This window comes from Pongo abelii, chromosome 15, assembly GCF_028885655.2.
Source record: "Pongo abelii isolate AG06213 chromosome 15, NHGRI_mPonAbe1-v2.0_pri, whole genome shotgun sequence".
In the NCBI taxonomy this organism is placed as follows: domain Eukaryota; kingdom Metazoa; phylum Chordata; class Mammalia; order Primates; family Hominidae; genus Pongo; species Pongo abelii.
The window spans coordinates 81,934,892-81,950,756 of NC_072000.2; the positions used below are offsets into that span (position 1 = coordinate 81,934,892).

General features: G+C 41.6%; 1 protein-coding gene across 1 annotated transcript in view; it reads right to left on the minus strand.

Moving 5' to 3' along the window:
- The window catches only part of ALKBH1 (alkB homolog 1, histone H2A dioxygenase), a 33,753-nt gene that overhangs the window by 1,451 nt on the left and 16,437 nt on the right, over positions 1-15,865 (minus strand). Inside the window, exons 4-5 of the mRNA XM_002824988.6 lie at positions 5,367-5,457; positions 1,163-1,356 (exon numbers count right to left, since the gene is read on the minus strand). Of these exons, the coding sequence (XP_002825034.1) occupies positions 1,163-1,356; positions 5,367-5,457 (285 nt within the window). The remainder of the gene's footprint in view (positions 1-1,162; positions 1,357-5,366; positions 5,458-15,865) is intronic.

Consider the following 15,865-nt stretch of genomic DNA (forward strand, 5'->3'; position numbering starts at 1 on the left):
TAAGCAAATGGAGAACTTAGCTTTAACATTATCCATTTAAGTTTTATTGATGCTTTTTTTTTTAAAGACAGAGTCTTATTTCATCACCCAGGCTGGAGTGGCTGGAGTACAGCGGCGCGATCTCGGCTCACTGCAACCTCAGCCCCCTGGGTTCAAGTGATTCTTGTGCCTCAGCCTCCAGAGTAGCTGGGATTACAGGCGTGTGCCACCACACCCGACTAATTTTTGTATTTTAGTAGAGATGGGGTTTTACCATGTTGGCCAGGCTGGTCTCAAACTCCTGACCTCAAGTGATCCACCGGCCTCGGCCTCCCAAAGTACTGGGACTACAGGTGTAAGCCACCATGCCCAGCCTATTGATGTGTCTTCGAGTCTTTCAATAAAATCATTTGAGTTCTTTACTATGTTTACCATTCCTCATTTTAAAGATAAGGCAATTAATAAAAGGCACTTTCCTGAGATACAGATGCAAAACTTGGCACAAATTTAAACTTACTTTTAGGGAGACAAGGAGAGTAAACTACTCAGGCTTTTGTGCTTTGCTCTATATTTTGCTCTTCTATACCAAAGGTCACTCACTTTGCTTTTATGGCCTTCCACTTGTCTATTCCACAGAGCACTGACAATACCTTTCATTATAAAAGGTAGGCTACAGCCAGGTGAGGTGGCTCACGCCTGTAATCTCAGCACTTTGGGAGGCTGAAGTGGGCGGATTGCCTGAGCTCAGGAGTTCACAACCAGCCTGGGCAATGCGGTGAAACCCCATCTCTACTAAAAAAAAAAAAAAAATTAGCTGGGTGTGGCGGTGTGCACCTGTAGTTCCAGCTACTCAGGAGGCTAAGGCAAGAGAATCACTTGAAACTGGGAGGCGGAGGTTGAAGTGAGCTGAGATCACACCACTGTACTCCAGCCTGGGCGACAGAGCGAGACTCTGTCTCAAAAAAAAATAATAAATAAATAAATAAATAAAAAATAAAAGGTAGGCTCCATGTGTCTTAAACAGAGATACTAACTATAATTTGTTAAAATTCCCAGAAGTGGAAGATTACAGAGTCCAACCATTTTTTTAAAGTTAAATACCTGTATTTATTTTAGAGTAAAATGCCTTAGAAAAAAGAATTAAATGATAAAAAGTAATCCCAAATCCCTGGAACTAACTCACCTGAATGACAGCAAGGGTTTGGAGTGATCTAGCTCAGATCTGTCTACGTGGATTCCCAGTGTGGAGTCCAGGCGGTAGTAATTCAGGATCCCTGCTTCGGCTCGGAAATCCTCAAATCCACAGGCAGCGGCTACTTGCTCTGAGAGGAAAGCCAGGTCAGAAGGGAAAGGTGTGTAACGATCTGCTGAGTATTTCTTTGGTAAATGTAGAGAGAATAAGAAAAATAAACAACGATCTCAGGAATACAGGAAACTGTAAGATTAATTACCACTTTAAAATAATCTTACATACAAAGTCATATTAACATACTAACACAGCATTATCTATCCATTCTTTTTTTTTTTTTTAAAGACAGGGCCTCAATCTGTTGCCCAGGCCAAAGTCCAGTGGTATGATCATGGCTCACTGTAGCCTAGACCTCCTGGACTCAGTGATCCTCCTACCTCAGTCTCCCAGGTAGGTAGGACCACAGGTACGTGCCACCATGCCTGGCTAATTTTTTTTTTTTTTTTTTTTTTTGGCAGAGATGGGGTCTCACTATGTTGCCTAGACTGGTCTCAAACGATCCTCCTGCCTCAGTCTCCCAAAGCGTTGTGATTACAGACATAAGCCACTGTGCCCGGTCTATCCATCCATTCTTGGGGTATCCAATGATCTAATAATGAATCGTTCAAAAACCCAAGCACCTGTTATATAACAGGCACTGTGCTATATACTGCATTGAGTCTATACATGAAGCAATTACTCCACCACCCTCCAGTTAGTATACTCTATCTGTAAATGAGATAGTTCTATTAGGGTAAAAAGGCAACTCAAAACTGTCATTGCCAACAGGTGCCCAAGGAAACACAATGACTAAATATAATGTAGTATCCTGGATAAGATCCTGGATAATAGAAAATTAGATATAAAAACAAAGATATTAGTTAAAAACTAAGGAAATCTAAATGAAGTACGAATGCTATTACAGTAATGTATTACTATTGGTTAACCATTTGAGACAAAGGTACCATACTAAGGTAAGATGTTAATAATAGGGGGAGAGCACGAGCTCTCTCTGTACTATCTTCTCAACTTTTCTGCGAATCTAAAACTATCCTAAACTAAAAAGTTAATTTATAAAAAGGCAACTCAAATACTATAGCCAGTTTGGTTTTGGACCTCTCAGCTCGCAACATGGCTTAGTGGCAATTTGACTGGTCAATCTGATGGGATGACATGCTCAAAACGTCGGAACTAACTCTCATTTATGGCATGGCCAAGATAGGCCTTTAAATTGGAAGTAATTTCCTGAACTTACTTCCCTGGGCTGTCTCTGTTTTTACACCTAAGGATCACAAATATCTTTTTCCACTTAAAAAAAAAATACTCTTTTTTTTTTTTTTTTTGAGACTGAGTCTCATTCTGTCACCCAGGCTGGAGTGCAGTGGTACGATCTCGGCTCACTGCCACCTCTGCCTCCCAGATTCAAGTGATTCTCCTGCCTCAGCCTCCTGAGCAGCTGGGATTACAGGTGCCCGCCACCATGCCCAGATAATTTTTGCATTTTTAGTAGGAACAGCGTTTCACCATGTTGGCCGGGGTGGTCTTGAACTCCTGACCTCAAGTGAACTGCCTGCCTCGGCCTCCCAAAGTGCTGGGAGTACACGTGTGAGCCACCATGCCTGGCCTGGCCATAATACTCTCTATAACATCTTCCTGCATGAGTGACATGGCTGCAGTTATGATTAAGACTTTCACTTACAGGTTCCTATATGGATGAATCTGAGGGCTATTTGGGCTACATGTACCTGACAGACTCTTCTTTTGTCTTGATGCTCCTCTGCTCTCACTTTTCTTTGCTAAATTAACCTCAAATCTGATCAGAAAATCTACTTTTGTCTCATATCTCTACTAGTGTCTGGATGCATTCTAGCTGAAGCAGCAGAGTCACAGGTTTGGACAGCAAGTATTTACTTTGGCCAGAAGTGACCTTTAACTTCAGGTGTAAGGAAGACTCTTGATGAATGGCCTGGTCTCTTCAGTTGGAACTTTTCTGTTTTTTATTTTTTCTCCTTTTACTGAACTGCAAATTAGAAGAGTTCCTATTTAATTTATCAAAACTCAAAGTGTGGTTAGAGAACTTTAAGTTTTCCTCTATCATTTCAAGCTTTAGTTCCTCAGATAATCAAACAGTCAAGGCTGTCATTCTGGCTGTAGATAGCCTCTGCTATAATGAAATAATCACCCTTTTGGGCTTTCAACCCTGCCCAAACTGTCTCTGCATTACTCACTACTTTTTCTTTTAAAGTTCTCTTTCACTTTTCTCTTACTACTCATTCAGTTTTTGGTCATTTTTACTCCCTATTTTTCTTAGTCAATGAGGTTAACTTTGAGGTCTTGGGGAATAACAATATCAACAGTAAAAATATTATCACCAAAAAAAAAAAGCTAACATTTATTGTGATAATGCATTTAACTGCTTAGAATAGCCAGACACCACTGAGATCACTTTACAGGCACTGATCACTTAATTTTCACAACTGCCTTATGAGGTAGGCACTATCATTACCAGAGGAAGGATTCAAACTCAGGCTGTCTAATCCAAAGAAAATCACATGGCATTTCCCCCCCCAAAATATCTAGTTTCCTATTGAGTCTGTATCGCTGAAAGTAAGAATTATATCACAAATATTTTTAAAACAAATTTGTCATTATTTGGAGCAGTTAATGTATCTGTTAATAGGTTGGGTTGGCTGGAATTGTGGAGCTTTTAGAAAGTAACTAGTTATTGCGAGGCTGAGGTGTAAGGATCACCTGAGTCTGGGGAGGTCAAGGCTACAGTGATTGTGCCACTGCACTCCAGCCTAGGTGACAGTGTAAGACCATTACAAAAAAAACACATACACAAAAAAAACAGACAAAGAAAGTAACTGGTTAGTAGGCAAAGAAAATGGTCTATACCAATATTTTTTTTCATTTTATTCTTATGATCAGTATATCCACTTGGTGGCAAATGTCTAATTGAGACAAGAGGCACTGCACTGCTAGTTACAAAGCATTTTCTAAAGCATAGAGGATAGGAAAGAAGAAATTGTAGCTCAAGAAAACACGAAACTGTCAACTGTAGGAAATTCTTTTCCACCTCCTTCCTTCCTAGACATTATAGAGCAGGCAAATATTTTTTTTTTTTTGAGACAGGGTCTTGCTCTGTCACCCAATTGGACTGCAGTGGTACAATCTTGGCTCACTGCAACCTCTGCCTCCCAGGCTCAAGCGATCCTCCCTCCCCAGCCTTCTGAGTAGCTAGAACCACAGGCATGCGCCACCACATCTGGCTAATTTTTCTATTTTTTGTAGAGATGGGGTTTCACTATGTTGCCCCAGGCTGGTCTGGAACTTCTGAGCTCAAGCGATCTTCCCACTTCAGCCGCCCAAAGTGCTTGGATTACAGGCGTGAGCCACCGCGTGCGATCGGTATCCATATGTTGGAAGTTCTTTTGTGAGCTGACGAATGAACAATTGAAATACATGGAGCTTCTTTTACTCCAGGCAGATATTACACAGAAAAATAAGTGCTCTTGAATGTGCCTTTGTTGCACAATAAAAATTAAAAAAAAAAAAAGAAAGAGAAAAATATATGCTCAACAAACTCTCACTAATAATGGAAATAAAGATGGTGAGAACTGCTCTTGAAAACAGTTCTATATTCTTGGAACCTACTGTGAGAAAGCACTGGTGACTTCTGATATAATAAAATTCATTCCTCTTGAGATACCTGAGGAGAGATTTTTTTTTTTCTTTTCTGAGACAGAGTCTTGCTCTGTCACCCAGGCTGGAGTGCAGTGGTGCGATCTTGGCTCACTGCAACCTCCACCTCCTGGGTCCAAGCAATCCTCCCACCTCAGCCTCTTGAGTAGCTGGGACTGCAGGCATGTGCCACCAGGCCCGGCAAACTTTTGTATTTTTTGTAGAGACAGGGTTGTGCCACGTTGCCCAGGCTGGCAGCAAACTCCTGACCTTAAGTGATCCTCCCAAAGTGCTGGGATTACAGATGTGAGCCACGGCACCTGGCCCAGTTGAGATTTTTAAAGGAAATAAAAGAAAGGGATCCTCCCACAAATGTATAATCTTGATATCTTAAGCGTGGTTAGGAAGAAATACAACTATGTGGGCTAAAGAAGCCTATAAACAGAAAACAAAAGAATTAAGAAAACCTGAATACCTTACTGTCCCAGTTATAATGGTAGCCTACGGTCACCCAACGCAGTTTCTCCAGTAAACTTCGGGGTCTCCGTTTAGTCACTTCTTTATATCTGCAAAGATTGGTGACAAAAGAGGAATTATTCATGTAAAATGGCAGCAATAGTCATTTGTATGGACTCTGGAGTTAAAATTTAGTATTACATGGTATAAGCTGCTAGCCAAGACTCAGTAGGAGAAATTAGAAGAGATAAATGAATAGACCAAGATACATTAACAGAGAAAAACATTTTAGCACTTCTAACTTATAATCCTTTGTTCTAAATCCTCTGCTGAATGGGGTCAACTTTAAATCACAAGCCTCCAGCATCTTGGTAATGATAAAATAAGAATGACAACAATGACAAGAGAAATGTCTTTACCTGTCCATGGGAAATGGTACCAAGAGCACTATGGGCAATCAAAAATATGACTTACAGAACATTTTCAGTTTGGTTTGCTAAAAGCAGGGTACGGTTAATCACAATGATTTCTATGTCTATAATGACGGTGGCTTCCCAGAATTGCAGGCTGGGAAAAAAAAAGTTTAGCAAAATATAGTGTATAGTACGATAAAAAATAACTGGTTTAACATGACTTCTTTAACTCTGTATAACATAGCTTAGATAACCAAGGCTTAGCTAACAATTAAGGCACCACTGTAACTGATTTGGTTTCTGACATACCCTTGTTCAAACCACAGGAGGTTTCTGTAAAACCGAGAGGTGCTCTTTCTGCAATTACATCTTGTCTGATCAAATCTATGTGATTAACTACTCTTTTTTTTTTTTTTTTTCGAGACAGAGTTTCGCTCTTGTTGCCCAGGCTGGAGTACAATGGCGCGATCTTGGCTCACCACAGCCTTCACCTCCCAGGTTCAAGCAATTCTCCTGCCTCAGCCTCCCAAGTAGCTGGGATTACAGGCATGCACCACCACGCCCAGCTAATTTTGTATTTTTAGTAGAGATGGGGTTTCTCCATATTGAGGCTGGTCTTGAACTCCTGACCTCAGGTGATCTCCCTGCCTCGGCCTCCCAAAGTGCTGGGATGACAGGCGTGAGCCCCCACGACCGGACCACTACTCTTTTTCTAAAGAGGAAGCTTGTTTGTTTGGCTCACCTCCAAATAGCTAAAAATATGAAAATGGTAGGTCTAATGATTTAATTTTTCTCTGTTATTTACATCATTGATCAATCAAAAATTTTTTTGTCCAAAACTATGGCTGTTTAAAAAAGAAAAAATCAGATTCCTTTAAGGAATCTGATTGTGACAGGAAATGGAAAATGTAATAGAAAGTCTAAGGAGAAATTAGAGGGAAACTGAACGCAGTATAAAGTCTAGTACTAAAGTAAACAGCAGACTTTGAGGGGCACGAGAATTAAGAAAAAGGAGAGCTCAAAGTCAGCTGTCGAATCAGTTGGGGCTTCTTGGTAGTTGGGAGTTGAGCACGACACTGAAGAATGGGCAGCATTTAAACAGGGAGTGATGCAGTATGAGCACACAGCACAACCAAAAGCAAAGGATTTATGGAGACCCACACTGTTCAGTGGCACTCATCTTGATGTCTGACAAAGAGTTTACGGAATAGATGCTATCTGTCCTCACAGAGTTTACATTCTAAGAAAGACATCATGACACATACATACGTCAAGACCAGCAGATAAAAAGAAATGGACAAACACTGGTTTATTTAGGACAGGTGTGCAGAAGAGACATAGTAGACTTGACTGATGGTCTGCTTACAAAGATGGTCCTTGGCAAGGTTCACACAATTTTCTGGAAGTGTTAAGAGTGGCTTACTGCACCTAAACTGTGCAAACAATATGGTTTATGGTCAACACCTGCTTTGCTTCTGGGAGTTTGTGATTTTGGCATGTGTCAGGCAGAGGCTGCCTACATGACAAGCTCCTAGTAAAAACCTAGGCACTGAGTTTCTTTGGTAGACATTTCACAGATTTTGTCACAACCCATTGTCATATTCGGTGTGACTTCCTTGGGAGAGGACTTTTGGAGGCATGCACCTGGTTTTTCCTGGACTTTGCTCCAGGCACCTTTTCCCTTTGCCGATCTTGCTTTGTATGCTTTCACTGTGATAAATCTGTAAGTACAACCACATGCTGAGTGCTGTGAGTCTTCCTGGCGAATCATCAAATTTGGGTGTGGTTTTGGGGACTCCCTGACACAACAGGAGACAGACAACTAATAATTTAGGGAAAAATATAAGGCTTGGCCACTGACAGCAACTAACTGATTTGAACAATTACAATATGGATAACAACCACACATTATTTAATATTTGTGCATAAAAACCAAAAAATGAAAAAAATGTAATGTAGTTATTAACACAACTTGAGGTCTACCAATGTTTACTCAGCTAAAGGTACAAATAAAAGAACTCCCTGATGTTCTCCTCTAGAGAACATGTTCTTTTAGTAGCCTGAGACAGAAAAATAAGTATGACTCATGTGGACTTTGTGGTTAATGGAAATATAAACGTAGTTCCAGAGTTACATAAGCACCCTACAGAGATGATCCATTCTATTTCTCTTTCCAAGATATTACTTTGTAGCCAATTCCTTATTTTAAGGTAACCTCTAGGATACAAGAAAATGCTGTTGAAGAAAAGGATGATGATGATGATCTTATAAATATTGAAGCTAAGTGTCTTTGAGGAGGGGAAAAAGAGAGATGGTAGAAGTGGTAGTAAAAGATGAAAGAAGTTGGTCATCTAAGACTGGAATCCAGAACTCAAAATAGATGGCACCCTGAGTATCTAAATGGCAAAGAGTCTTTTCAAAAATTTTATTTTTTGGAGACGGTGTCTCACTTTGTCACCCGGGCTGGAGGGCAATGGCACGATCTTGGCTCACTGCAACCTCTGCCTCCCAGGTTGAAGTGATTCTCCTGCCTCAGCCACCCAAGTAGCTGTGATTACAGCATGAACCACCACACCTGGCTAATTTTTGTATTTTTAGTAGAGATGGGGTTTCACCATGTTGGCTAGACTCATCTTGAACTCCTGACCTCAGGTGATCCACCCGCCTTGGCTTCCCAAAGTGCTGGGATTACAGGCGTAAGCCACTGCACCTGGCCTATTTTTATTGTTTAATTAAAACAAAAAAGAAAAATACAGAGATGTAGTCTCACCATGTTGTCCAGGATGATCTTGAACGCCTTACCTCAAGCAACCCTTCCTCCCTGACCTCCCAGAGTGCTAAGTGAGCCACCGCACCAAGCTGCAAAGAGTCTTTTTTTTTTAAACAAACAGTCCAGGGGTATTTTAACACCTATCATGCTATGAATCCATAGAGAATAGGTTCCAGCAGCTCAGGCTCCTTCCCATTTGTTCTCACAAAGTGTGCTTCTCTGGGTGGGGCAGGCTGGCACTTCAGTTGAACTCAGGTACCTTACTCTTTGGGTTCTTTTTCTGATCATTTTACTACACGTTTCAGGAAGCTATCTCGGCTCTTAGAGTGCTTAATGCGCACACTAATTCTCTTGGCAAGAATCTTGCCATTAACTTACTTGTTCACAGCAATGCCAACAGCATGCTGAGGAACACTGTAGACTCTTCCAGTTTTGCCATGGCAACATTTGTGGGCCATTCCTTTTTGAACAGTACCCATTCCCACTCCCTTAATGTCGACAATATCATCCTCCTTTTTTTTTGAGATGGAGTCTTGCTCTGTCGCCTAGGCTGGAGTGCAGTGGTGCAATCTTGGCTCACCGCAGCCTCCACCTCCCAAGTTCCAGCGATTCTCCTGCCTCAGCTTCCCAAGTAGCTGGAATTACAGGCACGCACCACCACGCCCGGCTAATTTTTGTATTTTTAGTAGAGACAGGGTTTCCCCAGGTTGCCCAGGCTGGTCTTGAACTGCTGACCTCAGGTGCTCCAACTGCCTCACCCTCCCAAAGTGCTGGGATTATAGGCATGAGCCACTGCGTCCAGCTGACAATATCATCTTTCTTATAGATGCGCATATACATGGCCAAAGGAAGAACCTCGTTTTCTAAAAGGCCTAGAAAACATCTATCGGGTACCTCTCCTCTTTCCCTTTGTGTTCGTCATTTTGGCAAATTACTGGAAGATGGCAGTTCCAGCTGAAAGGTGCAAAGAGTCTTAAGAGCTCTACTGAAAGCCTTTACAGAACCTGTCTTAATTACAGAACCCACTTAATTTTTGCCGAGTGTTTCTCAAACTTTAATGTACATCAGAATCATCTAGAAGGCTTGTTGAAACTCACATGGCTGGGTCCAGACCTATCAATTCTTATTCAGCAGGTCTGGGGTGGGGGCCTAAGAACTGCATTTCTAGTAAGTTCCCAAATGATACTTATGCTGCTGGTCCAGGAATTACACTTTGAAAACCACTATTCTAGCCCAAACTAAAAAACAAAACACAATACCTTCCATTTCTTTCTAGCTCAATAACAGACTGTTTTCTTCTCTTTCTTCTTTTTTTTTTTGAGACGGAGTTTTGCTTTTGTTGCCCAAGCTGGAGTGCAATGGCGCAATCTTGGCTCACTGCAACCTCCGCTTCCCAGGTTCATGTGATTCTCCTGCCTCAGCCTCCTAAGGAGCTGGGATTACAGGTATGCACCACCACGCCCGGCTAATTTTGTATTTTTAGTAGAGATGGGGTTTCACCATGTTGGCCAGGCTGGTTTCGAATTCTGGACCTCAGGTGATCCACCTGCCTCAGCCTCCTAACAGTCATAGCTTGCTGCAGGCTCAAGCAATCCTCCCCACCTCAGCCTCTTGAGTAGCTAGAACTACAGGTGTGTGCTACCATGCCTGGCTAATTTTTAATTTTTTTGTAGAGACGGGGTCTCTCTATGTTGCCCAGGTGGGTCTTGAACTTCTAGCTTCAATCAATCCTTCTGCGTTGGCCTCCCAAAGTATCGGTACTACAGACATGAGCCACCGTGCCCAGCCTCATTTTATGAAGAATCCATACTGTTATATCAATGTCAGACTGATCTGAAACAATAAACGTAACAATAATGCAGCTTTGGAAATAATTCAAAAGGTGACAGTATTTTAGACATTTGATACGGCCACAACAAACTGCTTTTCCACCAAAAGAATTTAGTCTAATCCTCAAGAACAGAGGATATGTTTTATAAACACAGGTTTATGTTACTAACAATAAAAATTATCAAAATTATAGTGACAGCATGAATAGAATCATCCTGTAATATACCTTTTCTAATTTAGTTCCTTTTCTAAGAAGCCAAAATAACATCTCTCACTGGGAGCGGTGGCTCACGCCTGTAATCCCAGCCCTTTGGGAGGCTGAGGTGGGCAGATCACTTAAGGTTAGGAGTTCAAGACCAGCCTGGCCAACATGGTGAAACCCTGTCTCTACTAAAAAACCAAAAACTAGCCAGGCATGGTGGTCGGTGCCTGTAATCCCAGCTACTCAGGAAGCTGAGGTACGAGAATCCCTTGAACCCAGGAGGTTGCAGCGGGCCAAGATGATGCCACTGCACTCCAGGCTGGGCGACAGTGAGACTGTCTTAAAAAAAAAAAAAAAAAAAAGACTCTAACTGTATGATTAAAAGAAAGGCTTTGAGCTGGGCGTGGTGACTCACGCTTGTAATCCTAGCACTTTGGGAGGCCGAGGTGGGCGGATTCCCTGAGCTCAGAAGTTGGAGAACCAGCCTGGGCAACATGGTGAAACCTCGTCTCTACTAAAAATACAAAAAAATTAGCCAGGCATGGTGGTGCACGCCTGTAGTCCCAGCTACTCGGGAGGCTGAAGCAGGAGCCTGGGAGGAGAAGGTTGCAGTAGACCAAGATTGTGCCACTGCACTCCAGCCTGGGCAACAGAGTGAGACCGTCTCGGGGGGGGGGAAGGCTTTGAGTTTTTGCGTTATAGAGGATAGAGGATGACTGGTCCAGGGATGTAAAACAAGCCAGAGTCGAGTCTTACTTTGAAAAGCATTAAGTTCAGTCCTCATAACAAAAAGAAAAAAAAAAGAATAGCTTAAAAACTTGCTTACTGCAAGAAAAATTGTGATCTTTGAGTGTCTATGCCATTTTGGGGGCAATGATATATATTTTTGTAACGTATTAGACCCATGTAAGTGCATTAGACCCTCAATTTTATATTCTCTTCTGAAAACCTGATTTCAATTCTTGCCTTTGTATTTTCTGAAAGGAAAGTAGCAACAACTCTTAATATCTGCCTTCAACATGTTGAGAGCAGGACTGGCCAGCACTAAACATTTCTTGTCTTAGTACTATTTAAGGACCCTTCTGGTTAATCATGGGCCTCTTGAGTAACAAAAACTCTAAGATTTGTTCTTGAACACTGTGAATAGTAAGGCCAAAACCATTTAACATGCTTCCGGATCATTTTTAAGCATAAAATACTGAGAGAATCACTAAAAGGGGTGGGTTGTTCTCTTTTTAAACCTGACTTGTCCAAAAGGAGGTCAAGAAGGATCAGTACCAATACAACTCTCACCTTGAAGAATGCAGGAAGTATGTTGGCACCTAATACATCTTTATCCAATTATCCAAAAGAATGTGTTCAAGCAAACATGACCCTAATTATTGGGTCTCACTAAAAAAGAAACATGCTATGCTCCCTGCTGCCTTCTCCAGGCACTAGCAGAAGGATGATGGATGGGTGGGCTGGCCACCTTCTCCACTGGTGAACGTGCTCATACAGCAGTTTGCTTGCTTTCTGTCACGGGTAAGTGCCTTACATAAGCGTTGGCATTTCTCTTAGCAATCGTTTTTTTCGAGACAGAGTCTCGTTTTGTCGCCAGGCTGGAGTGCAGTGGCGTGATCTCGGCTCACTGCCATCTCTGCCTCCTGGGTTCAAGTGATTCTCCTGCCTCAGCCTCGCAAGTTGTTGGGACTACAAATGTGTGCCGCCATGCCCAGTTAATTTTTGTATTTTTAGTAGAGACGGGGTTTCACCACGTTGGCCAGGATGGTCTCGATTTCTTGACCTTGTGATCCACCCGCCTTTGCCTCCCAAAGTGCTGGGATTACAGGTGTAAGCCACTGTGCCTGGCCGCCCCATTCTTTCAGTGTTTGAGTGCTTCCAGTTCTCTCTCCCTGCTCAACCTGACACTCCCAGTCACTCGCTGCAATGGACATCCAATGCCACCGTAACTGTTAACATCCTTTTGCTATCTTGCAAATATTCAGTCTTATCCGTCTTCTGTTCTAAACCTTCACCATTCATCTCAAGTCCTTAGTTTTGTTCTTATTTCCTTCTATGTCAGTGAGAAAACAGAAGCCTGCTCAAATGATCCAGTGAACAATTTCAACTTTCCTCCCCCACACCACTAAACTTCTCTAAATTTTCACCTGATCCTCCTGGTTTCAGAAGTGGTCCTACTTCTTTCTTCCAAAGCTAATTCCCTACCTATACTATATCCTATTTCCCTGACACAGCCTCTGAGGCCTTTCTCCATTAATAGAATGTTTCTTCTCATACTTTCAAGTCCTCTTCTGAACTTGTTTTTTCCTCTTGGCCTTCAAACATGTTTAATACTCCTACATACTTAAGAATGAACAACAAAAACATTTTCTTTGTCACTTATACAAGCTACCCTGCTTATACCTCACCTCCTTCTACCCCCTACTTATCTTTTCTTCTCTTTATAATTAAACTTTTAAAAAATTCAACATTTGCCTTCCTCACTCTCTCCCCTCACCATAATCTGACTTTTGTTTACACCACTACTGAATCTAGTTTCTTAGTTTTCATTACACTAATTAATTGTCAAATCCTAGACCTATTTGACATGGCTGGCCCTTCTCTTCTTGAAACATTTTCCTGCCTTAGCCTCTAACAGCATTTCTTCTGTTTTTCTTCATATCCTTCTGGCTGCTTGATGTCTTTTCCTGCTCTATTTTTTTCATCCTGTGCTGATGCTTCCTGGGGCCAACAGCCTTCTTTTCTATAGATGAGAAAGAAAAGTGAAAAGAAGAAAGAAAATCACATCTATTTTCAGCGCTTCACTATGGCCTTTACGTGTAACTCCCTCATCTCATCTCTTTCTCTCCGCGTCCCTCTCACCCTTACGTTACCCCTAAGCTCAGTTCTGTATTTCCAAAATCATGCTGGACATCTCCACCTGGATACCCTACAGGCATTTCAAAAAACAGTATGGCCTCAACTACACTAAGGATAGTCTCTGCTCATTCTTTTCTTCTTTCAATACTTATTTCCATTACAAGCCTCAGTATTACCCTCACTGCCATGTAGAAATCTGTAGATAATTGTTAACTTTCTTTTCTCTCCCTTTTTGTAATTGCTTGGTAATTAAGTTCTATAGACAACATCTTTTTGAGGCCTTTATCATCTTTTACATGGATTAAACTAAATTCTTTTTTTTTTTTGAGACAGAGTCTCAATTGCTCTGCTTTTGCTCTGTCGCCAGGTTGGAGTGCAGTGGCGTGATCTCAGCTTACTGCAACCTCTCCTCCCAGGTTCAAGGGATTCTCCTGCCTCAGCCTCCTGAGTAGCTAGGACTACAGGTGCGTGCTGCCATGTCCGGATAATTTTTGTAGTTTTAGTAGAGACGGAGTTTCACCATGCTGGCCAGGATGGTCTTGATCTCTTGACCTCGTGATCCGTCCACCTCAGCCTCCCAGAGTGCTGGGATTACAGGTGTGAGCCACTGCGCCCAGCCTAATTCTTTTTTTTTTTTTTTGAGACAGAGTCTCATTCTGTTGCGCAGGCTGGAGTAGAGAGGTGCGATCTTGGCTCACTGCAACCTCCACCTCCTGGGTTCAAGCGATTCTCTCACCTCAGCTTCCCTAGTAGCTGGCATTACAGGCGCCTGCCACCATGCCCGGCTATTTTTTGTATTTTTAGTAGAGACGGGGTTTCATCATGTTGGCCAGGCTGGTCTTGAACTCCCGACCTCAGGTGATCCCCCCGCCTCGACCTCCCAAAGTGCTGGGATTATAGGCGTGAGCCACCACGCCTGGCCTGAACTACATTCTTAATTGTGCTTTTTGCAACCACTGCATTTTCAGTCAATTTCCTCCACTACCACAGAGTTATTTTTCTGAAGTGAAAAACCTGTTATTAATCCTGATAAATACCCACTGTTAATAGGACAAAGTCCACACTCTTAGATGGCATGTAGAGCCATTTATATTCTGGCTCTAACTAACCTTTCTAGTCTCATCTCCAAGCATTTCCCACAAGGTATGCTACTCTCACGTTTTTCATGGCCGTGCCTCTGACTATACAGTTTTCTCTACTGAAATGCTCTACTCCACTCTCAGCCTAGCAGATTTTTCCAATTTGTTTTTTCATACAGTTTACACTCACTTCTTCTGGGAAGTCTTTCTCCCAGCCATTTCCTATATTGTGCCCCCAAAGCACCTTGCAACTTCTATTCAAGTATACATGCTTTGGTATTGTAAATTCCTTATTTAAGTACCTGGGTTCCTCCTTTAACAGTCCCTCCCTCACTGGCTTTTATTCTTCTTCATAGCTATCCTAGCATCACATATTTTCTAAGACACAAATGTACATTATTTAATAAATTAGTGAAAAATAAGAAGAAAAGCTATATAGTCTCTAAATGATCCTTCTCAAATTTAGCATTGTTCTTATTGGACTAATAAAGAGGGAATATGAATTTAATTGAAATAATATTTACTGAGCACTTTCTAATATATACAAAGAACTGTGGTAAGAATCAAGGCTACAAAATTTTCAAGATGGGAAAGGAAGGCAATGGAAGGAGACAGGGATAGATGACTCAATTCACCAGAATAAATGCTATACTAGCATTATAAACAGTCTTAAAGAAGTAGAAAGAGGAGAGGATTAATTCTGCTTCCACAATGAGGGTAACAGTGGAAAAAAAGCTTTCATATACATAAAAATAGATAAGAGTATTTCATAAGCTAATTTACAGAACAAATAAAGCTAAGTTGTTATTTGGCAACTATGTTGCACTTAATTAAAAAAAAAAATCAAGCAAAAAAATTCAGAAAACAAAAAACAGACAGAAAATTGTAGTTCCGGCTATTCAGGAGGCTGAGGTGGGAGAACTACTTGAGCCCAGAAGTTCAACGCAGCCTGGGCAACATAGCGAGACGCCGTCTCTAAAAAAAAGTGGCAATAAATAAACAAAAGCAAGAAGATAAAGAATGAGGGGAAGTAGGAGATTCTTGTGGACTGAATGATAAGGGAAGACTTTCTTCTAAGATGATATCAGAACAAAGACTTAAAAGAAGCAAGACACTGTTGATCTAAGGGAAGAGCTTCCTAAGTAGAACAGCCTGCACAAAAAAAAAATCTTGAGCATGCCTAATGTGTTTAAGGATAGCACTGGAGGTCAATGTGGCAGAAAAGAACAAATGAAAAGGAAATGAGGTAGGAATGGTAGGAAATGAGAGTAGAGAGGTAGCTGTGGGCCAGGTCATCTCAGCCTTACAGCCATGGTTAAGAATTCTGGATTTTTTCTAAATGTGATGATGTTATGTAACAAA